Source organism: Myotis davidii, unplaced genomic scaffold, assembly GCF_000327345.1.
Source record: "Myotis davidii unplaced genomic scaffold, ASM32734v1 scaffold663, whole genome shotgun sequence".
Classification (NCBI taxonomy): domain Eukaryota; kingdom Metazoa; phylum Chordata; class Mammalia; order Chiroptera; family Vespertilionidae; genus Myotis; species Myotis davidii.
The window spans coordinates 5,983,761-6,009,907 of NW_006295816.1; the positions used below are offsets into that span (position 1 = coordinate 5,983,761).

The following is a 26,147-nucleotide window of genomic DNA, read 5'->3' on the forward strand; positions in this document are numbered from 1 at the left end:
GGGAAAGAGACGCTGGGGGCTCGGAGCTGGGACTTCTGTGGGGAGGCCAGGGAAGCGGGTGGCCCGAGGCAGTGGACCAGGAGGCACGGTTTTCTCCAAGGCGTTGTTGACAGGTTTCCGTTCAGATAAATCAGTGCTCCTCACTCAAGTGACCCTTTGGCAAGAAACACACTTGCCCTGGCCAACACATGGCCTACCCACGTGCCCTCCACAGGGAGAATATAAAGGACATCACCGAGTTTCCACCCTAACAGGCCATATCACATGTCAGCGAGGGCGCTTTGGTGACAGGCAATAGAAACCGGTTCCGGCTAAGCGGAGGGAAAGGCCGCCACTAGGAGGGGGCTGGCAGGCTCCAGGCACCGAGCAGGAGAGGAGCTCGAGAAGGTCCAGGAATCTTGGTAGCAGGGACCTTTGGTGGTCTCCCCTGGGCCACTGGCATGAAGGCCCGGTGGCTTTCAGTTCCAGTGCCCGTGGGTTCTGAGGGGGAATTCTAGCTGGCCCAGGTCACCCTCGTGTCCCTCCCTGGACGCGGGTCAGGCATCTTGACTGGAAATGCCTCCAGGTACTCACAGATGGAGGAGGGGCAGCGTGTTAAAGAGAAAAAGAGAATATCATGACCAAAGGAGGGAGAGGTGCTGGGAAGTGGTCAATGGATGGCCGCCACCTTAGCGGCGGGGAGTGATCAGCGTTCATTGTTGTCTTTTCCTGCAGTACGCAGGGAGGATCTGATTGCCAGACATGCTCAGGTCTGTGAGAAAAGTGACAGTAATTCTTTCTCTGTCGTGGAAACGGAACGGGAGGAATACACCCGTTCAGGCTTTCTCTCCCATTTCCTTTCAGTCGCACCTGAGCGTTGGGGGTTTTGTGAACCAAGGTGACGCAGTTACCTGTTTCCGCAGCAGAAACCACCCCACCACCCCACGTGGAGTGGCTTGCGGCAGTTCTTAGGCCGTGGAAGTGCTCTTCCATGGAGCAGCTTTTGTCTGTGTGGCGCTCTTGGGGTTTCAGTGGTCTGTGCTTGGTCATTTATGCTAATTTCTTGGTTTAGGGTTTCCTGAACACACAAGTGCTGGCCCTGTTTTCCATTTCCTCATGCTCAGTGCTCTGTCCCCCACTGAGGCCCTGGTAGACTGCGGGCGTCCTTACCCCTTCCCTGGCTTGCAGAAGGAGACTGCCTCAGTCCACAGTTACGCAGACAACTCGCTCGCAGCTCGCTGCCTTGTCTGAGCCCAAGTTCACGTCTTCTGCTCTCACACTGGCTTGTGAGATTGGAAGCTTTACTGTGACAGAGATATAACTTATTGCAAAAAAGATTCCTTTTCCAACCCCTACCCCCGCCAATTTCCCACTCCTCACTGAAAATATGTTAGAACTTTCAACACGTTTTCTTTGTACATCCAAAAATATGCATGTATATGTGTACATATGTGTATCTGTAGATGCACACACATATATAATTAATTAAAAGACGGACGCACACTAGGCACATCTTTACATGTTTGTGGGAGTATATCCGTGTTAAAACTTCTAATAGTGGGATCTCTGAATCAAAGAATATGTGCATTTAAAATGTCCACAAATAATGGCAAATCATGTATACAGTATTATGTATATAACGTGTAATATTGATCTTCATGGAGATCTTGTATCATTTGTATTAAATTCATTCCTGGATAGGGGGACCTCCTCATCTGAGTATTCTTTATCCCTATCCCAGCAGTTACAGTCCTCGTGAAAGCAAAATTTTTAACATCAAAATATTCACTCACCGGTGACTTGGTGTAGTCATCACTTCCCATTGCCATTTGGTCCATTTGGTCAGAGGCTCGAAATAGAATGAAAATCAATTACTAAGTAAAAAGGGCGGGTCTTTAACAACGTCTGGAGTTTCATGAGGTTGGTGCACATGGTCTTGGGGAGCTGCTAGGACCAAAGCCATTGACGAACGGGAGTCTAACCACCTCGGCTCAGCTACTGATCAAAGAAGAAGCAATTAGCCACGTGTGGCCAGTGTGACCGAGGAGCGGAGTTTTTAATGCCATCTAATGTTCATTCATGTGCATTTAGCTGCACATGAGCATTATGCTGGCAGCCACGGTGCCGAGCACAGCTCTCTCAGATTCCATCGGACTCCCTGGTATGAATATGTTAGTGACCACTTATTCTCTTTCCTCTGTTCATGGACCTTTTAGGTTGTTTGAGGTTTTTTTTTGCTTCTGCAAATAGTTTCAAGGAACATGCTCGAACAAGCTGTGTTAAGAGGCCTGTATACTGTGTTCGTGTGCTGTTTGGTGTTAGCAGTTTGTACTTTTCAAAATTGTCACCATTCAGTTCCTTCTTGACTCGTCACAAGGGTGCAAAGACCAGTTCCTCCAACCCTGAGAATTTCCCGGCAGCCACTCTGATCGGCACATGTCTGTAACCTTTGCCTGCCTCAGTCTCCGGGAGTCCCGGCCTTCCCGCTGAGCCTTGAGTGTCACCAAAGTCGCCAGTGCCCCACCTGGCCACAGGAATGACGTACCCCCAACCCCAGGGAGGTCAAACAAGTCCTTTGTGAGAAATAACCAAATAGCAAGGTCTTCCAGGCCCATGAATCCATTATCGTTATAGAAGAGAACAATAATAATAGCCGTAAATGACAATAAACAGAAGGCAATCACTCAACCCAAGAGAAGCAACAATTAAGAAAGGAAATGTCACCATGACACTTCTTTTTTTCTTTTTAATATGTTTTTTATTGAGTTTTTACAGAGAGGAAAGGAGAGAGATAGAGAGTTAGAAACATCGACCAGCTGCCTCCTGCACACTCCCCACTGGGGATGTGCCCGCAACCAAGGTACATGCCCTTGACCGGAATCGAACCTGGGACCTTTCAGTCCCCAGGCCGAAGCTCTATCCACTGAGCCAAACCGGTTTCGGCATCCGTGACATTTCTAATGCAACTCCCTGGGGTGGACCGGATTGGGTCCCCCTCTGGGGCCAAAGGGACTTTGAAATGTAATTATTGTTATGGATCCCAACGTAGGAACATTATCTTGGATTACCAGGTGGGCCCCGTGTAATCACTTGAGCCCTTAAAAGCAGAGAGATTGCCGCACCCGGGTCTGTCGGAGAGCCGAGAGCTGCAGCAGAAGCCCCAGAGACTCGGGGCATGGTGAGCGTATCCGGCCGGCTTAGAAGAGGGAAGGGCCCAGGTGGCCTCTAAAAGACAATGACCCAGCCAGCAACCAGCAGGAGCCGGGAGCTCAGTCCACCCATTGGATCTGACTTCTTCCAACCACCCGAGTGCACCGGGAAGCGGATGCTCCCCCAGAACCTCCAAGGACCAGCCCAGGTCTGCCAGCACCTTGGTTCTGGCTCGTGGAACCTGGAGCAGAGACACCCACAGAACCTGCCGAACCCTCTGCCTCACAGAACTGTGAGATAATAAACTCGTGTCACGTCACCCTGTTTACGTTTGCGGCCATTTGTTACAGCAGCAACAGGAACCCGATACACCGCCTCATATTAACTCAGCCAGGACTTGGGAGGTGGCGGGGTGACGCTCCGTCCTAAGAGGAGGGGATCGAAGTAAAACTAAATTCTCATGTTGCACAGCAGGAAGTCAAACAATTCTATTTAAACCTTAAAAGGAGAGGCATAGCGCTGGCTGGGTAACTCAGCTGGTTAGAGCAGTGGTTGGCAAACCGCGGCTCGCGAGCCACATGCGGCTCTTTGGCCCCTTGAGTGTGGCTCTTCCACAAAATACCACGTGCGGGCACGCACGTACAGTGCGAAGTTGACTTAAAACTTTAAGTAAAGTTTATTAAGTTAATTTTAGGGAACGTTGTGGAGTGGAAGAAGATGTAGTGTTGAGGATTGAGAATGTACCTACCTATACAGTTTAAGTTTAAAAAATGTGGCTCTCAAAAGAGATTTCAGTCGTCGTGCTGTCGATATTTGGCTCTGTTGACTAATGAGTTTGCCGACCACTGGGTTTAGAGGGTCGTCCTGATACGCCAAGGTCGTGGTTCAATCCCCGGCCAGGGCTCATCACAAGAAGCAACCAGTGAATGCATAAGCAAGTGGAACAGCAAATCCCTCCCTCCCTCCCTTCCTCTCTTTCTAAAGAAATAAAAAAATAAATAAAACATAGCAGCATAAGCACCTGTGGAAACAAGGCAGTGAACAGTCCAAGCAGCAGCCAGGCGTGTTCGAGGTGCTTGCTTCTGGCGAGCAGGCGTGGGAGTGAGCAGGGTGCAGGTTTTTCCCTTTCCGGCCTCGGAGGGAATGAGGGATTTTAAACGCACATGCCCGTGTTACTGCATCGAAAGGAAAGAACAGCCCGTCCCACCACCACCCGTGTCGGATGTGCCCGTCTCCCTGGGAGCCAGGGAGTGCGGCAGCCCCTCGTCTCGCCCCCAGGGTGGAGGAGAGGGATGGCCGGCTGCTGGAGGCCCAGCGGAGGCTGCAGGAGGAGCGGCAGCGCAGCGTGGTGCTGGAGCAGCACCTGGGGAGGATGCACCTGGAGCCCAGGAGGACGGCCTCTCAGAGATCAGCCTCCGGGAGCAAAACAGGTAGGGCTGGCCCGGGGGCCCAGGGCCGGGGCGGGGAAGCCTGGCAGCCCGTGGAGGAGCCGGTCAGCAGCCTGTCGAGGAGAATATGGGGAGCACAGGCTCCCATCAGGGTGGGCTCTGCCCGTCCCTGCTGCCCCCTGTCCTCTTCCCCCGGCCTCCCAGGCGGACCCAGGAGCCCCAGAGTGCCTTCGCCCCAGGTGGCCCTGGCCCGGCTCACCTGTGAGCCCTCAGCGGAAGGTGGCAGTGCCCTGGCTGGATGTCCTCAGCCACCACCCCAGCCCTCAGCCCCCTGTCCCGAGCTGACGTCAGCGAGGGGCAGAGCTGACCGGCTGGGAGCCAGAGCAGCAGGCTGGCCAGTAGAGGACCTGTTCTGCCCCCCGCAGTCGTCAGCGGGGCGAAGGGCCTCTCCTAGGCCTGGGGGCTCCTGTCGTGTGCCCCGCCATCCCCGCACTCAGCTTCCCTCTCATGGTCTAAGGCGGCAGCTTCCGCTCCCCGCCAGCAGCACGGAGGGGAGAAGGGCAGGGGACAGCCTGCTCCTCGCCTCGGAGGGAGCGAACCTGAGGTTGCTGTGTCACTTCCGCTTTCATGGCTTTGGCCAGGTCCTCTCCTAGGACCACACCGGCCTGTGGAGGGCATTCATCGTCCTAACCCAAAAGGTCTACGGCTCTAACACAGGGCTTCTCGGGGGGCAGCAGCGTTAGCGGCCCGTGGGGCTGAACCGAGCTGGGGGTGCCGGATGCCAGAGCCAGAAGCCTTTCTGGGGTGGCTGACTCCCACGGGAAGGAGTCCAGTATGGAGGGCTGGGCCTGCCTCCCCCGGACATCCCATCCCAACCCCCCTCCCCCGCCCTTCCTCTCAACACCCCAGTCCTTCCCCCTCCGTCCCCCCAGCGCAGGACACCCAGACCTTTGGTGCCAGCCCAGCCGGGATCCGGACGGAGACACAGAGGGGAGTGTGCCCTTCTCGCTGCTCTCGCCAGGACCAGGTCCCCAAGGACGTGGTGTCTCCGGGCCCGAAGCTCCCCTCCCGCCGAGCAGCCAGGCTCCTGGCCTAGGGGGGCCAAACACACTGCCTTGATCCTGGCCAGACAGTGAGGGGCAGCTGCCGGGCAGAAAGTGCCCCTGTGGCCGCTGCCACCCGCTGGCCTGTGGCACGGGCAGGGCAGCCCCCAGTCAGCAAAGGGAGGGGCCCCGATTCTGGGGTTTGGCCTCTCAGGACAGTTCAGTCCAGTGAAGAAGGTAGGCGAGAAACAGATAAACCAGTGGAAGACATGCTGGGACCTAGCAGCTAGGTTAGCTGGAGGCAGGTGCTGTGGCTTGAGGCAGCGGAGGGGGCAGGTGGTCGGAGGGAGCAGCTGCTTTCTGTGGGGCGGCCGGCAGAGATGGTGGGAGTGGGAGGGGATGAGGCCCACAGGTACTGGAGGGAAGAGCAAGTGCAGAGGCACCCCGCTGGGAGCTCGGCTGGAGGTCCCCCTTTTAGAGGAACCACAAGGATGGCCGTGAAGCTGGAGCAAGTGAGGGGAGGGAATAGGAGGTGAGGTCAGGGAAGCCGTGGTCCGACCCGCAAGTGTGAATTCACTCAGGCCTCACTAGAGGCGAGAGATCTGTTGTCCTCATTTTACAGGTGAGGAAAGCAGCTCAGAGAGGTTGATGGTTTACCTGAGGCCACACAGCAGGGGGTGAAAGCCAGGTCTGCTGATGCCAGGTGATTTCCCCTGAGCCCCATCACCCCGAGGGCCGTCCAGCCCGAGGGCCTGGTCAGCACAGAGGTTTTCTGATGCTGTTGATCGTGCCCAAGTTCTCCACCAGCTGGGCTTTGATTTCTTTTTCTGAGCCCAGCCATGGTCCCTGAGCCCAGCCACCCTGGAACCCTCTGTATGTATGTATGGACGGAGCTGCTGGCCGGGATGGGCACTAGAGTTGGGGACCCAGGGGTTTGAGGGCATCAGATGAAGTGACTGCCTAGACTCAGGCTCAGCCTGCAGGCCAGGCCTCAGGCCCCACTGCCTTCCAGAACCTTGTAAAGTGCAAAGAGGGACAGAGGAACTAGAGGAACCACCTTGGTACAAAGTCAGGGCTATAGCAGAGACTGCAGCCAGTGTCCAGGGGGATGCAGGGCAGGTATCAGGGAGGGCTTCCCGGGGGAGGCAGGCCTTGCCGGCATCTTGAAGGAATTCTAATGTTTCAATAAGCGGAAAAGCAGGAAGCGGATAGTCGGGGGTGGAGAAGGAGAGTGTTAACACGGGGCCAAGGCCTCGTCACAGATAGCGGATGCTGCTGCCCCACAGGTCTGCCCGCCTCTACCACCAGGCACAACCCAAATGTGAGAGAGAAGAAGGACCAGTCTCTGACCCAGCCCTCCAGCATGCCCGTGGAGTCCCAGATGGAGGAGATTACCACCAGGTGCCCCTGCCCTGTCTCCCCGAGGGTGGCACAGTCTGGGTGGAGGTGATTCGATGGGCAGAAGGATCAGGTCCCTCCCCTTTGACCTCTGCCCGTCCAGAAGGCTGGCCCTGCTGAGCCGTGGGTTATAGGCCTGTAATTCAGCGACTGGTCATCAGGAGGTGGAGAGACTCAGCCGTGACCCTGATAACCCCAAAGTCCCAAGAGAAGTTTCATTAAGCCTGGGTTGCCAAACCCACTTTGCTCCCTCAGTTAAGCCTTGCAAGGTCAAATGCAGTGATGGGGAAGGAAGGAGGGGAACCTTGACAAATGAGTCCCATCCTTGAGGCAGCCAACCTTTTGGGAGGCGACCTGGTGCCAGGCCCAGAGGCACATCCTACATGGTGTGTCCCCCTCCCCACTCCCCACCCCCTGGATCTGTGGGAGGATGGGCCGGTCAGAGGGAGCCTGCGCCTGGAGGGCGGCGGTGCTGATAGTCCCGTCCCAGGGCCCTCCGTGCGCACGCAGTGCACCAGCGCGGGCCTCACTGAGCCCTCTCTCCGCGTGGTCCAGGCTGGCCATCCAGGCCGAGGAGAATGAGATGCTGAAGGCTGCCCTGGACGGGGCCCTGCGGGGGAAGGAGGAGGACTTCCGAATGTACCACGAGACCCTGGGCCAGGTGAAAGGGGTCTTCCTGAAGGCCCTGCGGCAGCAGAAGGAGGACAAGCGCTAGGATGGCGGCCAGTGTCACTCCGGCCGGATGGGGCCGCTGGCTCAGCCCTGCTCCTGGGAGAGGCTCCCCGAGGTGACAGAACCAATGTATCAGGCCAGGGGGGCAAGGTAGAGGCCCCAGCGGAGCCCTGGGCAGAGCCCCGGCCGGCGTGGCTGCCGCAGGGAGAGGCCCAGCAGCCTGCTCGGCTCGGCGCCGCTCTGGGACAGCTGGGGTGGACAGATGCCGTCTCAGACGGGTGCTCGTCGCCCTTGTCCTGGGGCCCAGCAGGAGCCCCTGCCTGCCCACGTGACTTCATATGCACAGAAGAGCCCTGGAGCTCCAGGCTGGACACATCCCCCAGGCCCCCACCTCACCCCACCCCTCACCAGGGCATCCCTATGCCCCCGTCCCCCAGGACCCCACCTGTGGCCTCCCCACCCTCTGCAGATGTGGGAGCACCATGCTCTCAGCCACCTTGTCGGCCCGCCCCTCAGGGCTCTTAGAGGCAGACCCTCGGACTTGTACTAATAATGATTTTGTTTGTAATCGCTGCAGCTCCCAGTGAGTGGGCATCTACTGTGGAAACCTGAACCCATCTAGTCCTCTCGGAACCCAGGGGTTGTCACCCTATGTTACACTTGGGGAAACTGAGGCTCGCGGAAGGAAGCTGAGCTGGTATTGAACCCTGGCCTGCCTGCCTCCGAAAGCAGGGTCCTCTGTGCAGCAGGCCCGGCATGCCCGCCCCGCTGCTGGGCAGGTCCACCCCGGCCAGCTGCTCCGAGAGGCACCTCTCTTTGCTTCCAGTGGCTGCTGGCGGCAGAGGGCAGTGGCGGGGCAGCGCTGGAGCATGGGCAGGAGTCCCACTGAAAGCACGGGGCACCTTCCTCACCACAGCAGGGGGACCGCTGCAGGAGAGACACCCTGGCCACACCTGTGCACACGCAGGCCCACACACAGATGCGTGCACACACACATTCCCAGACGGGAGCACCAATCGCAGGTGTACACACGCACACCCAGACGGGGCTGGCTGCACACGCAGGCCCCTCCACACAGGCCTGTTGCACATGGATGTGTGTGTGGGTGTAGACGCATGCTCCCACACACCAAGACCAGTCCCTGTGTCACGTGTGCAGTGCTCATAAACTCGGGAGCACAGACTGTGAACTCCCCCCACCCCCATGCCCGCCCGCCAGGGGAAGCCACGCGGGGCTCTTGGGACCCCGTTTGCTCAGGGCCTTCCTCAGGGACATGGCTGTGGAGGGACTCCGCGCTGAACCCTCAGTCAGGGAGCCGACCCTGCAGGGGTGACACGGGCCTAGAGGTCCCCGGCAAGGGCTAGTGAAGGCCGTCGGGATGAAGGGCAATTCTGATGGCCAGACAGAGCGAGAGAGGGCCTGTGCTGGGAGGGAAACGTGTGACGAGGAGTGGACCAAACGCAGAGTCCGAACACCAGGCCGAGTAGCTGGGACCTTCAGCTGCAGGCGAAGGGGAGCCCGGAGGGTGATTGGAGCATGTGGGGTGCAGGCTCTGGCCCTCGGTGGAGCCCCTGGGAGGGAGAAGCAGGCGCAGGGCCAGCCATCCTCGGGGATGGACCGATGGGGTGGGGGGGTCAACTCAGGGAGTGTAGCGTGGCGTGGCTCATGCACTGACCGTGCCAGGGTGATTTTGCTACCCTTCCTGGCTCCGGGCTGGGTCTGAGAGGGGAAGGGGCATCTGGCCACAGGGTCTGACTTAACCTCCCTGAGCCTGCATATCCTTGTCCTTAAAACGGGGAGGATAATAGAACCCTCCCCGCCAGGGCTGCTGTAGAACTCAGAGACATTTGCTGGTTATTAGCTTGCTGTTTACTTCTGTACAAGGGACATGTAACCACGGGTTGATGTTGGTCTACAGAGATGAAAACAATGTACATAAGAGAGAAGGGGGGGCGGGGAGTGCCGTCACGCATAGTAAATGTAGTTTGCACATTTGGGGGTAGACTGATTAGCTGGCACCTTGCAGAGCTCAGCCCGGGCATTCAGTCCTTGCTTAGGCCAGAGGCGGGTAGAATGACCACTGGTTCACTGACAGGTTCTACGGGCAACCTTGAGAGCTTAGCTGGGGAGCTGTGGGCCAGGGGTCCCCGTGGCATCTGCTGGCACCTCCCGTCAGCACCCAGCTTGGTTAATCCAGGTCCCCTCCACTCCCATCAGACTCTCTCTTCAGGAGTCACTGAAGTGTCCAAGTGCTAGGGGAGCATCTGGCACACAGTAAGCGCTCAATAAACGCCTGCCTTCACGGTGCCTCCATCAGTTCAACGAAACAAACAGCTCTGTCCCGGGCAAGGGGTCCAGGTGAGGCAGACTCAGCCCCTGAGCTCCAAGATGTCCCAGGCCCCCATCCACTGAGCCGGCCAGCCATCAGTGAGTGGCAACGGCACGCCAGCCCCTGGGCGATCAGACTCGCTCCTGCTCTCAGGGAGCTCCTGGCACAGTCAGAGGGACACGGGAGGCCCAGGTGGGGACCAGGTTGGGGGGAGGACAGACAGAAGGTGGCACTGCAGAGCCTCCACCTTCCCTGCTGCAGCTCCCAGGCTCATGGCCCAGCTCTGGGCAGGGAGGGGCTGTCCAGAGCTCCCTGAGGTGTGAGTCGGGGAGGGTGGGAGGGAGAGGCCCAGGGGAGCCTGGGAGCAGGATTCTTAAGGGAAGGAGGGGCTGTCAAAGGGGCCCAGGACTGGGGCCCTAAGAGGTCTACCCCAGGTGGGGGAGAGGGCAGCCTGGACCGTCCAGGTGAATGCCCAGGGCCCCTCCTGTGCAGAGCCACCTGTCCCGGGCCCCTGAGGAGGCTGCTCCCAGCCCTCAGGCAGGTGGGCCGCAGGTGGGCTGGACTTGCCTTTTACAGAGGAGAACACCCTGCCCAGAGCCACCAGGTGGTAGGGGGAGGGGCAGGGCAATCAAAGAGGCCTCACGTGAGGCTTCTCCCTGGCTGCACCCCAGTCAGGTGCCGCCGCCGATCTGGGCGCTCAGGTTCCCACACTGACAGGTGAGACCTGGCGGAGCCATGGGTGTGGCTTGGCCACTGTCCCCGTGGGGGCCTCTGCAGCACCACAGCTGAGCTAGACAAGACTGCTGGGTGGCTCAGGCTGATTCAAGCCCCAAACACATTCCGTGGGCCCTGGGTCCCTCCTCTGGGCCCCACATCCAGGGTCTAGACCAGCGGTTCTCAACCTGTGGGTCGCGACCCCTTTGGCAGTCGAATGACCCTTTCACAGGGGTCGCCTAAGACCATCCTGCCAGCCTCTCTGCCTCCTCCCCGTCTCAGCCAGCCCACTGCCACCCACAAGGAAGTCCCTGCCTGCCCACCCCCTCTCCACACAATGCAACACACACGCACCACACGCACACACAGACACCCCCCCACACACACACAGACACACACACATATACACACACCACACACAACCAATACAAAACAAGATTACACACACACAGGAGCTTTCCTCACATTTTTACTTTGAACAACAACAACGAAAACGCACGAAGAGCTGAAAAGACACTCTGCCCACCGCGTCTTTCCACTTGTGACCCCAGGTCCTTGTGCTGGTCTCACCCTAATCGGGTTCCCGCCCCTCGTTCTGTGGACTGGCCACACCAGCCACTCGCACACACAGGGTGCAGCCCGGCCATCCAGCCCCAGGTCCAAGGACCTCCCTAGCCCTCCATGCCTAGCTCCCTGGAGACCCCGCCGTAGGGGTCCCCCGGTGAACATCTGCCGTGTGTGAGTCCTGCCTCTCTGGGCCTCTCCAGTGAGAGCGTTTCGGCTTCTCTTTGTGAGCAGTTTGGTGAGCCGAGCCCTGGCCGTGGAGTGAGTTGTCAAGCCCTTCAGGAAGGAAATCTGGTCAGGGCCAGAAGTCTGCCCATTTTTAGGTGAGGATCTGAGGCTCAGAGAAGTGGTCACACCAGCGAGGGGCAGCTCAGGTTCAAGTGGACCTGTGCTCTTCACCGTGGAGCCAAACCACCCTGTCTGCTTCCCTGACCCATTGTCTTCGAGCCTCCTGAGGGCACCAGCTGGATGGCCGACCAAGGCCATGGGGGTCTCAGCCGCAGTGGTATGGGAGCTGGGTTCTACTGGGATTAACTTACTAACAACCATTGACTCTCTCAGGACTCTGCTCAGGTGGCCCCAACCCCAGGCCAGGAATCGCTCCCTAACTCCCACAGGCACCCTTCCCTGATCCTGGCCCCTCTAGCACCCAGGATCCCGACAGTAGCCCTCACCCAGCCCCCACACTGAGCAATAATTGCTCTTCACACTTCTCAGGGTCAGGGACCAGTGATGCAGGTCTCGCCACCATGGGGAGTGTGTGCTAGGGTCTCCCGGCTTTGGCCTCCGGGCCGGCATGTCTGCACGCTTGGCAGGAAGCTCACTGCCTACAAGCACTGTTGGGAGGGTCGGGTCTCTCCCTCCTTCCCAGGCCTTGCTCAGGCCCTGGAAGTGCCCCTGCTGCGGTAGGAGAGCCGCCCCTTCTTCCCAGTGACACCTGAACCTGTGGCCGGAGTTGGGATCAGCAGTGGCACCAGGGCCTGTCCTGTGGTTATAGTCACACAGCAACTTCTGCCCCCTGCCCCCACCACACATGCATGAAGAATCCCCCATAGACCCTGAGGCCCCTATTTTAAGGGGGGACTATCAGAGGTTCCTGTCCTCTCAGGGTGGCCCCATCAGAGAAGCTGGGCTGAGGACTTGGCTGCGCCTTCCCAGAGTGAGGCCCTGCCCACCTCCCCCAGAGGAGCCCCAGTTGGTCAGGGACATGGCTGGCTGCCTCCACCCTGCCATGGAGAGGATGCCAGTCACTCCATGTACCCCCTCAAGCCTGGCCGAGTGACCCTGCTAGCACCCCTCACCTGGGCAGCACCCCGTGGGACAGGGCTGGAGCACAGAGGGTCCCACAGCCACATGTCTCGTGTCAGTTCCAATCCCACTGGGCAAGTCAGTCCTCGCCTGGGCCTGATGCCCAGCCGGCCAGGACTCTCAGCATGGCCCAGGGCAGGGGCTAGATAGTCTGCCCTGGGTCAGCCCATGGGAGTTCACTTGTAAAGGTGCAGGCTGGAGTTCTTGGAACTGATCATGCAAGTGTGTGTGTGTGTGTGTGTGTGTGTGTGTGTGTGTGTGTGTATGTGGTGGCTGCAGGGATCTCAGGCCTAGAGAGACCAGCAAGGGACACCTGGAAGGCTTCCTGGAAGAGGGGAGTTCTGGCTAGCAGTGACAGGAGGCACAGACTCTATGGGCCAGGGAGGCAGGTTAAAGTGAGGCCCAGGGGGGCACCTCCTCCCTGCCCTCTTCCTCCCCCTGCTCCTGCTGTCACCACTCACCGCTCACAGCCTCGAGGAGGTGGGGACCCCAGGGCTGGACACACCCCACCGTGGCCCCAGAGCCCACCTGGTCGGACAGACAAACGCGTGGACGCAGGACCCCGGAGCCCCGAGGTGGGCAGTGTGCCAGGGTCCCTCACAGCCTCCTCAAGGTCAGTGCCAGCCGGGATGCAGCTACTCTGGGATCCTTGAGACCTTCAGAGCCCTCCCCAAGCTCCTCATCTTAGACCTCAGGTCCCAAAGTGGGCTCCTGCCCAGGTGTACTGGAAGCCGGCAGGACCAGGGGACAGGGGGGACTCCTGTGTCCACAAGCTGGCCCAGGTCTGGGGGTCAATTGGGAGAGGTCCCAGGCCGGGGGCCAGCCCTGGCCCTGCTCACGGAGGCCTCACTGGGGACACCCGCACCGGCCATGGGGAGCTAAAATTGGAAAGTGGCGAGTGGGAGGCAGCTGACAAAGCTATTTCGCGGGCTCTTCACCGTGCTCCGGTTTCAAGCTCCTGCTCCATTAACCTGATCCTTGGGGCCTCCCTACCCCCGCCGGCCCATGAGGAGGCGGCTCAGCCCTCAGGCCGGCCGGCCGCGCAGAAGTCAGGCGCAGCAGCCCCCCGGTTTGGGAAGGGGCAGCAAAGGTCCTTTTATCTGTGACCCCAGAGGGGCTCGCTGAGAACCCCTGATCCTGTCCATTTTGCTGTATGACCTTGACAGGCCCCTGAGCCTCTGTTCCATGGCCCCTCCATCTGTAATAGGGAGAATGCTGACGCTGGGGGCCTAGGAGAGCTGTTATCAGACTTGGTGAGGGAGACTTGGGAGGGCACCTGGGTTGGGAGAGAGCCATGCCTGCTACCTCTTGGCTCGGTCCAGCTCGAGAGGGTGCTGATACATGTCCCACCGCTCCATTTAATTTGGGCCCTGAGTCTGTTACCCATGGGGCCCTTGGGAAGGTCCGGGGCCAGGCTGGAGCTGGATAGGGAAGGAATAGGTGCTAGCTGAGGTCCCAGGGATGGCCCAGCAGAGCTCCTGGGGACAAACCAGGCTCTGGTAGAAGGGAGTGGCTAGGCTCGCCCTGAGCCTGATACGGTCAGCACCTTGGACAGCAGCCAGTGCCCTCCCTGGTGCCCGTCTGGCCCCACTCCCGCTACCCTGGGGCAACTCTTCAAATAGCACAGCCTCCAGCCAGCATCCAGGGCCTGAATACACAGAACAGTGAGAGACACAGCAGGGACCAGGGACACAGGCAGGGACCAGGGACATGGCAGGGACCAGGGACACAGGCAGGGACCAGGGACATGGCAGGGACCAGGGACATGGCGGGCTGGGGCTCAAGGGCTGATTGGGGGCGTGGGGGGTCAGCGAGAGGCTGGAGGCTTGGTGCTGGGGCTGGACCTGGGGAGGTCAGGGAAAGTAACGGCGGCTCAGGAGGGTGTGGAAGTCAGAGAAGGGGCATGGAGGGGTGGGGCTTTGTCAGGACTGAGGGAGGCTTACTGAAGGGGGTGGGGACCCTGATGGCCAGAAACAGGAATGAGGTGATGCAGAGGGGGCTGCTCCACTCGAGGGGCACCTGAGGCCTGGGCAGGAGCAGGATGAGCAGAGGGTGGGGACCAGCCCGCCGCCAGGTATGGGAGTAAATAAGGTGAGGGAGCAGGCTGAGGGTGGAGAATGTGCTTTCAAGAGTTTCAATGGGAAAGACAGGAGTTTGGATGGGGGGGCGGTGGGGGGAGGCCTGGGAGGAGTTGGGGATGGAGGAGGGGAGAATGATGGGAGGATACAAGAGGGGCAGTCTCAAGAGTGGGGTCCTCACCACCTCAGTAGGGGAGCATAAGGTGGGCGAGGCAGGACTGGGGGTCAGCGGTGCCCTCACCCAATCTGTCTTCCCAGCCACCTCCAGGCTATGGGCATCAAGACAGCGCTGCCGGCGGCGGAGCTGGGCCTGTACTCCCTGGTGCTGAGTGGGGCTTTGGCCTATGCGGGCCGGGGCCTCCTCGAGGCTTCACAAGGTAACCGCTGGGCCCCTGGGCAGCGGGGTGGGACCTTCTCTCTCTCTGGGGGCCTCAGCGTTCCAACCAGCAAGGCCAGAAACTCAGAGGCTCCAGACCCAGGGTGGTCTCTGGGCCCTAGGACGGGGCTGAGCCAGGTACAGTGACGGGGAGACACAGACACAGGAGCACGGACAGAGACCTGGACACAGAGCCACGGAGAGAGAGACGCTCAGACCCTTAGGGAGGCCTGGGCCCAGGCATACAGTGAGACCCGAGAGAGACAGGCTGTGTAAGGTGGGGGCCAGCCTCGCGTAGGGCAGGCATGGGCGAGGCGGGGCGGTCCGCCCCCTGAGGCCACGCTCTGTTCTCAGATGGGGCCCAGAGGAAGGCCTTCCGGGAGTCTGTGCGACCCGGCTGGGAGTACATTGGTCGGAAGATGGTAGGTCCTTCACACCCCAGGTCCCTGGCTGGGGTCCCTGGCCCCTGGCACATCTCTCTGGCCCCAAACCTGTCCGGATGCTCCCCTTGTCCAGATGTTCAGGGGGCTCCCAATGGGGAGGGTCTCCAGCACCTTCCCCTTCTCCACTGGCCCCTCCTGCCCAGACCCTGCTCATTCAGGGAGTAAATCGAGACGTGCCTGGCAGGGGCCTCCGGCACCATTCTTCCCAGGAGCAAGGCAATAATGGCGTCACTTCAGGCAATGGGCCGGGGAGAGGGTGCGCTCTGAGGGGCAGGGCAGCCCACAAGGTACTCCTCATGCCTCTCTGTCTCCCTGCCTGATGCTTCCCTCAGAGGGGAAGGCAGGGCCTCCAGCCATGGCTCTGCTCTCATGCGTCAGAAGAACCTGGGGGCTGGGACGTGCTGGGACTCTGAGCAGCCCGAGTGCCAGCCCCTCCTGCCCCCGCCCCACCTTAACCTGCCCGGGCCCACCCAGGATGTGGCTGACTTCGAGTGGGTGATGTGGTTCAGCTCCTTTCGCAACGTCATCCTCTTCACCCTCTCCGGACACGTGCTGTTTGCAAAGCTCTGCACCATGGTGGCCCCGCAGGTGAGCAGGGCCCGAGCCACCCCAGCCTCCCCCACCAGCCCCTCCTCAGCTCCAGGGGGAGTGGGGAACCCTCGCCGGGGTCCCACCTCCATGTGTCTGGACAGGTAAACGCAGCCTCCCCCCTCCCCCCCCTCACAGCTCCGCGCCTGGATGTACGCTGTGTACGGGGCCCTGGCCGTGGTGGGCACGATGGGCCCTTGGTACCTGCTGTTGCTGCTGGGCCACTGTGTAGGCCACTATGTGGCCTCACTCCTGGGTCAGCCCTGGCTCTGCCTTGGCCTCGGGATGGCCAGCCTGGCTTCCTTCAAGCTGGACCCCCTCATCTCCTGGCAGGTGTGCGACAGGGCGGGGCAGGGGTAGAGGGTGCAGGGATAGGACCTCAAACCTCTCCCACCCCATCCAAAGCCCTTCCCCCCCAACCTCCCCAAGCCTTCCCTTCACTTTCCCCGCGGTCTCCCAGCCTGTTCCCAGGGAGGATGCCTGGCCTACAAGGTGGTCCCCTCCCCCAAAGCAGGGACACGTCCAGCTCATCCTCTGCCCCACCCCTGCCCTTACCATGAATGGGGCCTGAATGGCCAACTTTGACTGGGTCTGGAGAGAGGAAGGGACGGGACCAGGCTGGGCCCCTGGGGAAGCTGGGCGGGCTTCCCAGAGACAAGGGGCACCTGGTGAGCTGGCGGCCTGCTCTCTCCCATCCAGAACGGGTTTGTAACAGGCACTTTTGATCTTCAAGAGGTGCTGTTCCAGGGGGGCAGCGGCTTCACGGTGTTGCGCTGCACCAGCTTTGCGCTAGAGAGCTGTGCCCACCCTGATCGCCGCTACTCCCTGGCTGACCTGCTCAAGTACAACTTCTACCTGCCATTCTTCTTCTTCGGGCCCATCATGACCTTTGACCGCTTCCATGCCCAGGTGAGGGGCACCCGGGGGCTCTCAGAGCTGAGCTGACTGTCCCTCTTCAGCCAGGGGCTCCCGTCTCTGATAGGACTCCCGGGGCGGGCTGTGCCCCCTCCTCAGGCATGACGGCCTTCCTCAGACCCCAGGACTGGGCCACCTTCCCCTCCTCCTCCCCCCAAGGATCACAAGATGGAGATGTGTCTCCTCCCAGACAGGACTCTCCTCCTACTCAAATGGGGTTCCCAAGACAGGACTGGGACTCCCCTAGCCAGCTGTGCCCCCACCTTGGGTGTTCCCACCCTCAGGCCAGGCTGCCAGGATGGAGGCAAGCCTCCCGCACCCTCAGATCCCCAGGAAGTCAGTTCCAGGATGTCACTCCCATTCACAATCTGGACATCCCCCAGGTGAGCCAGGTGGAGCCGGTGAGGCGCGAGGGTGAGCTGTGGCACATCCGGGCCCAGGCGGGCCTCAGCGTGGCGGCCATCATAGCCGTGGACATCTTCTTTCACTTCTTCTACATCCTCACCATCCCCAGTGACCTCAAGTTCGCCAGCCGCCTGCCGGACAGCGCCCTCGGTGGGTGCGCGGGGGACCCAGAACAGGGGTGGGGTCTGGGCTGCCCCCCCACCCAGAAAGATAGACTTGTATTCCTATGGTGTCACCGCTGGGGAAGCTGACACCCTAAGGGCACAGCACCTATCTGAGGGTGTGGGAGCGGGAACTTATTTCTTGACATGTGTGGGACTTGTTCTCTTTGTCCTGTGAAGCCAGACTGGTATGAGACAGAGCCCTTTCCACCTCACTGGGGCCTCGGGCTGATCTCCACAATGGATGGGGTCTCCCTGGGGTGGCCAGGATCCATGAGGCGGGGAGCGGAGTGCCCATGGAGCAATCTGGGCAGCAGGACCTTCCCCCAGACCTGGAGATTGTCAGAAGCGGAAGGCCAGACTCAGTGATTCCCTCTAGATTTGGGTGTCTGGGGGTGGGAAGACAGGTGCGACACCTGCCAGGTTGTGACAACATGCTGTCCCCAGCTGCCCTCGCCTACTCAAACCTGGTGTATGACTGGGTGAAGGCCGCTGTCCTGTTTGGCATAGTCAACACGGTGGCACGTCTCGACCACTTGGACCCGCCCCAGCCTCCCAAGTGCATCACAGCACTCTACATCTTTGCGGAAACGTGAGTGTGGGCAGCGGGCATCTGGGGGCATGCCCTTGGGTTCCCCTCCTTCCCTGAGCCTCTTCCCCTACGTGATTCACACCCAACTGCCCTCTTCCCACAGGCACTTTGACCGTGGCATCAATGACTGGCTTTGCAAGTGAGTTGGGTGGGGTGGGGGGGGGGGGGGATGGTCACAGTCATCGTGCCAGGGGTTTGAGCAGGCAGTACAGAGATTGGTCCATGTTTGAAAAGATCACCCCTGGCCCAGAGGAAGCAAGGAGGACAGGGAGGAGATCGCGGTAGAAGTCTCGGTCAAAGACACAGAGGTTTGTTGTTGGGTGGGGCCCGGGAGGTGAGAGAAACAGCCAGAGTAGAGACACACAACAGGAAGCCTGGGCAGGACTTGGCCATCAATTGCAGATATCAGGAAAGTGAGAGAGATGATTCCCAGATTCATGTCTACAGCCTGGGAGGATGGAGGGTTCCAATGGAGAGATGTCTGGTTGGATTCTGGGAGACATGCCTGTGGAAGTTCAGAGAGGTGGTTCAGAGAAGCCTGGAGGGTGGGTGGAACTCTGAGCATTATGGGTGTGGTGGTCTTTCGGCCTTGGGTGTCCCAAGGAGAGAGAATAGAGTGAGAAGGGTAAAGCAGGGTTGGCCAAGATGGGGCCGGGAAGAACTCTGGTTGGGGGAGAAGTAAGAGCAGGTGGAAGAGACTGAAAGGAGTGGTCAGTGGAACAGGAGAAAAGCCAAGGCCAGGTGACATCCTGGAACTCAGAGAAGACCACCCAGGTATGGTGGGCGCAACTGGGCCAGGTGCTGCTGGGGTCACGGAAGCTAGGCACTGAGCGTTAGTGTGGGGGCATGGAGGATTCAGCCTTTCGTGGGAGAGGCCGGGGCAGGTGAGGCGTGAGAAAAAACTGAGGAACTATAGGAGAATTCATGTGTGGACCACTCCGGGAAGAAGCCTGGCACTGAAGGGGAAGACAGAGGAGTGACTGGCGAAGATGTGGGGGTTTTAAAGACAAGAAATAGTGGAACATGCTCGGGTGCTGGAGGGATGACTGCTTAGAGAGGAAGGAGTTGGTGATGCAGGACAGAGGACTGATTGGTGGAGTGAGGTCCCTGAGGAGGGAGAAGGGGATGGGAGCAGCAGAGGCCTGGCTTCAGGTCACGGGAAGCCAGTGTGCTGCCGAAGGGTAGCAGGTTCATGTCGAAGGTGAGGGATTCCACTGAAGGCTCTGGTTTTCTCCATGAAGTAGGAGGAGAGGTCATCAGCTGAGAGAGGCAGGATTGGGGGCATGGAGGGAGGTGGCATCTGTGTGTCTTCCTAGATCCCCCACACCCACTCCCCTTGACAAGGGGAGGTAAGGGTGGCGCATCCACTGCAGAGCATGGGAGAAGCCGACTAGAGAAAACTTGGCATTGAGAGCTCTGGTGAGGTTGGAAACACTGGGTCCCCAGTCCAGAACTTTCTCTGGTTTTATGGACTCTAACGTGTGAAGGTGTGAGATTTCCCCCATCAGCGCTTAGCTTCTTGGGTGCTGGTGAGGAGAAAGTGGGTGATTGGGCTCGCCCAGGTGGGTGAGAAGAAAGAAGAGAGGAATAAGGGGTTTTAGGTTATTTATGATGATGACTCACTGAATATAAGCCTGTTAAGGAAGATGAGGAAGGATGGGTGCCAAGGAGATTGGAGAACAGAGCTGGGAGGCCAGGCCAGGAGGGACTGGGGGAAGAATGGGAATTAGGAATGAGTGAAATTTCAAGTGGTGATGAAGTTGGGGTGTCGCCATGGGAGTGGGTGGCTGAGGCGGACTGGAAAAGAAACCATTGGAAATGAGGAGGTCAAGGATGTTACTCAATGGGCTGTCTACTGAATTTATTTAACAAATATTTATTAAGCACCTACTATGTGCCAGGCACTGTTCTAGGCATTGGGGATACAGCAGTGAGCATGGCAAAGACCCCAAACTCATGGAGCTTACAGTCTAGTGGGGTGAAACAGACCATAAGCAGGTAAACACACACACAAACAATTTTAGAGAGTGGTAGGCATTATGGAAGAACACACAGTATAGTGGGATAAAAACTGGCCGCAGGATCTGGGCAGACCTCTGTGAGATGATATTTGAACTGAGATTTGAGAGATCAGGGAATGTGGGGAAGATCATTCGCGACAGGGGAGCAACGAGTGCAAAGGCCTTAAGGCAGGAACTAGCTGTGTCTGAGGGACAGGAAGGCCAATGAAGCCAGAGCAGAGTTCACAAGGGCAAGAACGGTGGTGACGAGGTGAGAAGGCAGACAAAATCCGGAGGACACAGGATCTTCTAGCCACAGTAAGGAGGATGAATTTATTCTAATCGTAATGGGGACAAAGGTTTGATTGTGGAAGTGATGTGACCCCAGCCACACTCTTAAACGATGCCTCTCGCTGCTGAGGCCAGGGGGCAAAGGCAGAAGCAGGGAGACGACCTAGAGACGTGCCTTAGTCTCTGTGGGAGGAGATGGCCTGGAAAAGGATGGTGGTAGTGGAAGTGGTGAGCAGTGGCCAGGGCTGAGTGGAGACCACTTGCAGGCACGGATGTGGGTGGAGGTGGGAATTGAGTATCCAGGAAGGCACGAAGGCTCCCGGCCTACCACTGAGTGGATGGTGGTGTCATGAACTGAAATGCGGATGCAGTGGGTTTGGCCAGGGATGGGGAACCTGTCCTTCAAGTGAGAAGTCTGGTAACCATGGGACAGGGGGGTTCGGAGGGAGACTGGACTAAAGACCCTGGTTAGTGTTCAGAGCCTGGGGCTTGATGTGGCCATGTGGGGACTGAGTGAGCACAGCTGGAGGAGCTCTGGGGTCCTGGGCTGAGCCCTCCACCTTCCCCAGTTGGGTCCACGAAGAGAAGCCACCGGAGGTCAGGAATGTTGCATGTGCTGTCCCTGCTGAGTACCCTTTGCCCGCCTCCTACCTGCCTTTTCCCACAGGTACGTGTACGACCACATTGGCGGGGAGCACTCTGAGGTGATCCCCGAGCTGGCGGCCTCCGTGGCCACATTTGCCGTCACCACTCTGTGGCTTGGGCCTTGTGACATTGTCTACCTGTGGTCACTCCTAAACTGCTTTGGCCTCAACTTTGAGCTCTGGGTGCAGAAGCTGGCAGAGAGGGAGCCCTTTGCACACATTGAGGTGAGCAGGGAGGGGCTGGCTGGGGACTGCTGCTCTCTGAAGGCTCCCAGCCACACTTGGTCCCCAGTCCAGAACTTTCTCACCACCACCCTCCTGGTTGTCAGGATAATGGCTCACCTGGGGGTATCTGGCCCTCCCTGCCTTCTGTGTGGTGTGGGACCCCCAGGGCTGGCTATGTTGGTCAGGCCCTCACCTTTAACAGTGAGAGAGAGGGCTGGCCTGGGACTCTCAGACCCGGGCATATCCCAGGGCCTCCGTGACCATGTGGGAAAGCCTCTGACCGACCATGACCTCTTCCCTCTGGGCCTCTTGCCACACTGACAATGCTTTCCTGCACCGCGCAGGCCTCTCTGTCGGAGCAGATGTCTCGCAGGGTCCGGGGTATCTTTGGGGCCATGAACTTCTGGGCTATCATCATGTACAACCTTGTAAGCCTGAACAGCCTGGAGTTCACAGAGCTGGTTGCCCGGCGCCTGCTACTCTCAGGTGAGAGACAGGAGGGGGGATACAGAACGAGACCTTCTGCAATGCCCCCACCCCCGTCACTGCAATGCCCCAGGGCGGGTCGAGTGGGAGGGGCATGACTGAGAAGAGTCACCCAGGACCTCTCCCCCCACAGGGTTTCCCCAGACCACACTGGCCGTCCTGTTTGTCACCTACTGTGGTGTTCAGCTGGTGAAGGAGCGAGAGCGAACCCTGGCGCTAGAGGAGGAGCAGAATCGGGACAAGTTGAAGCCGGAGTAGGCGGGAGGGGGAGGGACGGCTCGGCTCAGCCATTCCTGGGCCCAGGCCAGGCCAGGCCAGATGAGGCCTGACCAAGAGAATAAAAGACTTTTCTATCACAGCTTGGCTGGCCCCTCCCTTCCCCGCCCCCTGGCGGTCCCCTGGCTCCTTGTCTATGCAAGGTGAGGAGCAGGGAGTTCTGGGCCTGGGAGGGGAGGCGGGGGAGGGTCAAGGTCTTGGCACACGCAATGTGGAGGACACGCCCACATGGAGGGCAGAGACCACCAACCCAGGTGACCCCAAATCTGAGCACTAAAGCCCCAAACCTTCAAACTAGCTGGTCACTAACTCTTGGAGCCCCGGCTTCCGGACCCGGAGCTGCCCGCTCAGAAGGCACTTTATTCTTCTCACAGAAGGAGCCCTATCTGTGCTGCCGGGAGCACTCCGTGGGGACCGTCCCCCTCTGACAGCCAGGACTGGGGCTTGTGGGGAATTTTCTGGCACACAGCCGGGCTGGGACAGGGCCGGGATGCAGCCGGGGATGATATCCCTGTGGTTCTGGCTCAAGAACAGGGGGACATGGTGGAGACCGGAGACCCCAGAGAGGCCTTAAGTTCCTCGTCCCTGCCCCAAGGCTAGGACTGGGCAGCTATCACCTTCCCATTGAAGCAGCCACTCGGCCATTACAACAGGTCCAGGTGGGCTCTGGCCTCTCCCAGCCTCCTCCCTGGAGCCCCCAGGAGGCCCGGCCTGTGTGGGCCATGGGGTGGGACGGTGCTGAGTTCAGGCCCTCCAGGTTGCTCACATCTTGGTCAGGCGCAGCACGTTGAGCCGCACGGGCAGGAAGGTGGCGCCGGTGGCATAGGCAATCTCCCGCAGGACACCTTCCCACTTCTTCTCATCCTCGTTATATCTGCAGGCGGGGCAGGGACAAGGAGCTTGGTCAGCCGAGTTCAGAGTCGGACCCAGCAGGAAGGGGTGGCTGGGTGCCTGAGGCCCACCCCTGAGGAGTCCCCACCCCACCCTACCCCAGCCCTGGAGAATGGTCCACTCTTAGAGGTTTCCCAAGTAATGGGAAAGGTTCCCACAAGACTCACCCCCAGAGAACATCCACCCCACATTCCAGGAAGGGCACTTCCTCCTCTGCCCCCCAAGTCCCCCCAACTCCCACTCTCCCAGCAGCAGTGCCCCCTGCAGGCTGCCGGCAGCAGTGGGAGAACTGAAGGATCAGAAGGTGCCCCAGGTGGCCTGGACCTCTCCCCTCCACCCCCAGGAAGGACCAGCCATGGAAAGCAATGGCTCTGCGGAACCGGGGTCCGGCAGATCGCAATCCTGGCCCCAGCTCTCCCCCCAGAGCCTCCAGGAGGGAGGGGAGAGGAAAGGGCCCCTGTTTCCGTGGGTCTGTGCCCTAAACTTGGGGTCAGCTCCCGGCTGTGACACTGTTGGGGCCCCACAGTGGGGCATGGTGTCATGTGTGCAAACCCATACTTTCCCAGCTGTGGTGGGCTGGCACGGCCATGCACACTCAGCCCCACGCTGGGTGCCTTATGTGCCGTGCCAGCTCAGCCAGGTTCGGTGAGCACGAGTGAGGGCGGTGAAGGATGGAGAAAAGACAGACAAGAGAAGAAAGCTGGGCCTTGGCGGGATGCCCTCCTCTCTGATCGAGAGGGACAGCGCCACGGACTACACACCGTGTCTTTATTTTATAGCAGATTCCACGAAGCAAAGTAAGGGCGTGGTCAAGATGTTTACAACATTCTCGTGGGTTTCGATCCTACTCAACTACAGGCACCTGAACTCTATCAAGCCCACATCATTCAGGCACGTGGGGTCACGTGTTCGGACCATAGGTTCACGCTCACAACTACAGCTGTTGGCTATAATTGTGCTGGGAGGGCTCTGCCCTCCAAGCTGGGACTTACACGTGGCCATGAGAGGACTGTGCCCTCTCATCAGTCCGAAGCTTGAACCTGTCCAAACCCTGTAGCCCAGTGGTTCTGAACCTTCTGGCCCTTTAAATACAGTTCCTCATGTTGTGACCCAACCATAAAATTATTTTCGTTGCTACTTCATAACTGTCATGTTGCTACTGTTATGAATCGTCATGTAAATATCTGATATGCAGGATGGTCTTAGGTGACTCCTGTGAAAGGGTCGTTCGACCGCCAAAGGGGTCGCGACCCACAGGTTGTCCACACCCAACCAAACTGGAGAGAACCGGGGCTGAACGGGGTCTACTGTCCCTTCCCCCCAGGGCTCTCAGAAGAGGGATCAGCTCTGCCCCCAAGAACCTGCCAGGTGCCGCGGTGCCCGCCATGAGGCTGTGAGCCGTCAGCCTTGCTCATGATGCCCCTCTCCTCCCGGGGCCAGGCTCACCTCCAGATGTCGTTGAGCTCTGTGGGGACCAGCTCCCCGGACTCAGTCTCCAGAGTGGCAAAGCCACCGATGGCATAGAGGGTGCCCGCCAGGCTGACCAGGCTGAGCGAGCTGCGCTCCTGCGGGAAGGCCTCAAAGGGTGCCCACCTGGTGGGGGGTGGGGGGAAGGGAGAGGAGGTGCATCACCGGGAGGCCTCAGCAAACCGAGTGACTGTCCCACCCCAGCACCCACAGCCTCAGTCGCACCTCTGAAATCTGAACCCCAGGGTCCCAGGCTCTCAACACAACCTCCTGTTCTGGACCTTCTCAAGAATGCCCACCTGTGTCCCTGCCCAGGCCTCAGAGTGTCCCAACCCTCTTCCCCTTCCCCTTCCCTCTGGTCTTCACTTCCTTTCCCATTCAATTACCCCCAACACTTCCCTTCACTGTCCATTTGACATTCTACCCAACCTGTCCCCCAGAACCCACTATGGACCTCCCCTGTGTCCCTCCTTCACTCCCACTTGCTAGCTCAGTGGCCATTAAACCCCCGACCCCTTGGACTCCTGCCCTGACCCCTTCTCCCACAGTCCAATTACTCTCAGGGAGTCTTCATCCCCACCCTCCAAAACTGCTCGCAGGTCCCCGACTCCCCAGGGCTTGGGAATCCAGGCGCAGCGCACACACTGCTGGTGTGACTTGCTTCACACCTACCTCAGCTGTCATGAAGCATCTTAGTAAAACACAGATGTGCGCTCACAACCCCTCAGAGGCATTGGGAGAAAGTTCCCCAGCCTGCTGGCCGCCTCTACAGCCCCAGCACCCCCTCACCGCACTCCATCCAACCTGAGCAATTCCTCCACGTGGGCCGGCCCTTTTCTCCTAACTGCCTTGGCACCAACGGTCCTTAGCCTGGGCATCCTTCTCCCACCTCAGCTGTTGTCTTTCTGACTTCCCAGGGCAGGGTAGCTTGGTCACCACTGCATCCCTCGGACCAGGCCAGTGTGTGAGTCTCTGAATGAGGAACCTGGCATCTCCTACCCTAGTCCTGGGAGCTCTCTCCTGCCGACCAGGCTGGCCCTAACCCTCGCCCCACCTTGTGGGGGAAGCCCACCTCACTACTGGTCAGGGGAGTGGGACTACTTCTGTGCTGATGTCCAAGCTCAACTGTGAAAACCCAATTCCGAGCTATGCTGCTCTCGGGGGCTGACTGGCCTAGGCCCAAAGCCACACAGCCAGGGGGTTCCAGCGAGGCCGTGGGCCCTGGTTGCCCTGCCTGGGGAAGGGAGGAAGAAAGGAGGCAAGCGCGTACTTGTTTTCTGTGATGCTGTACACCTCCACGGAACTAGTCAGCCCCGTGTCCGTGACCCCGGCGGCCACAAAAATGCGGCCATCATGCACGGTGGCCCCAAAGAGGGACCGGGCCGTCTGCATGGGAGCCAGCTCCTTCCACTCGAACTTCTTGGGGTCATAGACGCACATCTTGTTCAGGCACTTCCTGTGGGTGGAGGCCGTCAGAGAGAGCCAGGCAGGGGGAGCAGGGCACCTCCACCCTTGGCCCAGTCCCTCCCCAGGCAGCCAGGACACCTGCCACCCCCTGCTGCGCCCACTGCGGGCCTGAGCCTCACCGGTTGCTGCCTTTGCCGCCAATGACGTAGACAAGGTCCATATGGGAGAGCACCGCGTGGCCGTACACCGCATATGGCAGCGGGTCCGACTCCCCCCATTTGAACGACCTGGAGGGGAGGGGAGAGGGTAAACACACTGGGTCCCTGTCTCTGCACCCCCCCACCCCCCCACCCCCCC

General features: G+C 59.4%; 3 protein-coding genes and 1 long non-coding RNA gene across 14 annotated transcripts in view; 2 read left to right on the forward strand and 2 right to left on the reverse strand.

Annotated features, from left to right (window-relative positions):
• Nucleotides 1-8,202, forward strand: part of CCDC13 (coiled-coil domain containing 13) — a 31,097-nt gene extending 22,895 nt beyond the window's left edge. For 3 of the 7 annotated variants that reach the window (XM_006770506.2, XM_015568371.1, XM_006770507.2), the window contains 3 exons: nucleotides 4,408-4,559; nucleotides 6,847-6,961; nucleotides 7,514-8,202. In XM_006770506.2, coding sequence (XP_006770569.1) covers nucleotides 4,408-4,559; nucleotides 6,847-6,961; nucleotides 7,514-7,673 — 427 coding nt within the window. In that variant the 3' untranslated portion in view covers nucleotides 7,674-8,202. Of the gene's footprint in view, nucleotides 1-1,051; nucleotides 2,710-3,028; nucleotides 3,442-4,407; nucleotides 4,560-6,846; nucleotides 6,962-7,513 lie in introns of those variants that run through there. The other 4 variants (XM_015568373.1, XM_015568374.1, XM_006770508.2 and 1 more) reach the window with 4 other exon arrangements.
• LOC107184212 overlaps nucleotides 1-13,034 on the reverse strand; it is an 18,473-nt gene extending 5,439 nt beyond the window's left edge. Inside the window, exon 1 of the long non-coding RNA XR_001515036.1 lies at nucleotides 12,960-13,034. This is a non-coding gene — a long non-coding RNA (uncharacterized LOC107184212). The remainder of the gene's footprint in view (nucleotides 1-12,959) is intronic.
• Nucleotides 12,976-22,107, forward strand: HHATL (hedgehog acyltransferase-like). 5 transcript variants are annotated; one of them, XM_006770509.2, is made up of 12 exons: nucleotides 12,976-13,158; nucleotides 14,882-15,000; nucleotides 15,354-15,421; nucleotides 15,917-16,030; nucleotides 16,169-16,363; nucleotides 16,730-16,939; nucleotides 17,329-17,500; nucleotides 17,959-18,103; nucleotides 18,207-18,242; nucleotides 21,062-21,263; nucleotides 21,608-21,749; nucleotides 21,883-22,102. In XM_006770509.2, the coding sequence occupies exons 2-12, from the start codon at nucleotides 14,895-14,897 to the stop codon at nucleotides 22,005-22,007; spliced, it is 1,515 nt and encodes a 504-aa protein (XP_006770572.1). In that variant the 5' UTR covers nucleotides 12,976-13,158; nucleotides 14,882-14,894; the 3' UTR covers nucleotides 22,008-22,102. The 5 variants fall into 5 exon arrangements, with proteins under 5 accessions (XP_006770572.1, XP_015423864.1, XP_015423861.1 ...); XM_015568378.1 differs by lacking the exon at nucleotides 21,062-21,263 and adding an exon at nucleotides 20,964-21,061 and having other exon boundaries at nucleotides 12,978-13,158; nucleotides 21,883-22,107; XM_015568375.1 differs by lacking the exon at nucleotides 12,976-13,158 and adding an exon at nucleotides 14,145-14,240.
• Nucleotides 22,108-22,335: 228 nt separating this feature from the next.
• The window catches only part of KLHL40 (kelch like family member 40), a 6,588-nt gene continuing 2,776 nt past the window's right edge, over nucleotides 22,336-26,147 (reverse strand). The window contains 4 exon segments of the mRNA XM_006770640.2: nucleotides 22,336-22,899; nucleotides 24,363-24,509; nucleotides 25,654-25,839; nucleotides 25,970-26,144. Coding sequence (XP_006770703.2) covers nucleotides 22,788-22,899; nucleotides 24,363-24,509; nucleotides 25,654-25,839; nucleotides 25,970-26,144 — 620 coding nt within the window. The 3' untranslated portion in view covers nucleotides 22,336-22,787.

What these genes read in the sequence shown, in the direction of transcription:
- HHATL (XM_006770509.2), top strand. Translation starts at nt 14,895, where the DNA reads ATGGGCATCAAGACAGCGCTGCCGGCGGCGGAGCTGGGCCTGTACTCC. An exon ending in AGTACATTGGTCGGAAGATG is followed by an intron (nt 15,422 to 15,916) that starts GTAGGTCCTTCA and finishes GGGCCCACCCAG; the next exon opens with GATGTGGCTGACTTCGAGTG. An exon ending in CCTGCCGGACAGCGCCCTCG is followed by an intron (nt 17,501 to 17,958) that starts GTGGGTGCGCGG and finishes TGCTGTCCCCAG; the next exon opens with CTGCCCTCGCCTACTCAAAC.